Below are 1182 nucleotides of genomic sequence, written 5' to 3'. Positions count from 1 at the left end.
CTCTTTCCATTTAAAACAATAATCACAGGTTTCTCACTTGTGCTGCTTGCCCCAGTGCCTGGTCCTCCTCAGCAGATGAGAACTGAGCAGGGGCAGACCCACGTCTGGTGAGAGCCCCCCTGCCATCCTCAGTTGTGCCTTCATGGGTTCTGTACAGCCTGTACAGCTTTAAGCCACTGAAAGACAAATAAATTAAACAAAAAAGCCTCATCATTTTGTCTTCCTTTAATTCTTGTATTTTTTGTGCCTTTATCCCCCTTCTCCCTCCAGAAAAAAAGGAGGAAGAAGGACTCTCTGAAGTAATCTTAGTATTAAAATATATTTATGTAGGAGTGGGACTCTTCAGTAACACAATCTGTTGAATCTGTTCCAAAAGTTCCCTGATTAGGAAAACCATTTTGATTACTTTAACCCCAGAAGACTCCCTGTGAATCCTGTGTGAGCCACGCACAGTCACACTCTGCAGCAACAACAGAACGCAGAGACCAAACCAATTCCTTCTTCTGTATCTGAGACCTTCTGGCACACGGGCTAGATGATTATTTGGCACCCTGAGTCCACCCAGTAGTACCAGTTTCGGGTGCTTCTGCAGATGCTGACGTGCCACAGACACCCCCAATTCACAGTAAGGTTTCCAACCACTCCTTGGCCCAAGCAGCTGCCGCCTCACGCCGCCGTCCGTCGGATCTCCTCCGAGAGGGTGATGGACCTCTCCTTCCACTCGTTGTTGGAGCACTTGGAGACGGCGTTGGCTGCCTGGCAGAACTTCTGGAGGAGGATCTTCCTGAGCAGCAGGTAGACCCAGGGGTCCAGGATCTGGTTGAGGGAGGCCAGGCGCACGGCCGTCAGGAAGGAGCTGCACTCCCCGGGCGGCACCGAGCCCGGGGTGCTGCTGGGGAACCCCCGGCAGGCCTCCAACGCCCTGGGGCTGAAGATCATCCTCAGCATCATCACCTGGGGCCAGGCAGGAGGAAAAACGGAGAAATGTTGAGTTATCTAGAGATCACGACATGCAGGTATCTCTACAGGCAAAATCCTGGAGTTTTTCTCCTCCCTCCTCCAGTTCAGGCTGTGATTGGAGCAAACAGACCCCTCTGCTCTGCACCAGGGAGGCCACCTGGGGAGGACTGGGGCCAGGGCTGGGCTCCCCCAACTCAAGAGAGACTGGAGGGAGTCCAGTGG

At 53.0% G+C, this 1182-nt stretch overlaps 1 protein-coding gene across 1 annotated transcript in view; it reads right to left on the bottom strand.

Moving 5' to 3' along the window:
- Positions 1–666: 666 nt before the first annotated feature.
- PTGER3 (prostaglandin E receptor 3 (subtype EP3)) overlaps positions 667–1182 on the bottom strand; it is a gene marked incomplete at its 5' end in the record, with an annotated part of 7288 nt that continues 6772 nt past the window's right edge. The window contains one exon of the mRNA XM_008936077.1: positions 667–954. Within this exon, the coding sequence (XP_008934325.1) occupies positions 667–954 (288 nt within the window). The remainder of the gene's footprint in view (positions 955–1182) is intronic.

The sequence above is a fragment of the Merops nubicus genome, unplaced genomic scaffold (assembly GCF_000691845.1).
Source record: "Merops nubicus isolate BGI_N331 unplaced genomic scaffold, ASM69184v1 scaffold5322, whole genome shotgun sequence".
In the NCBI taxonomy this organism is placed as follows: domain Eukaryota; kingdom Metazoa; phylum Chordata; class Aves; order Coraciiformes; family Meropidae; genus Merops; species Merops nubicus.
This window is presented reverse-complemented; position numbering and strand designations above follow the sequence as displayed.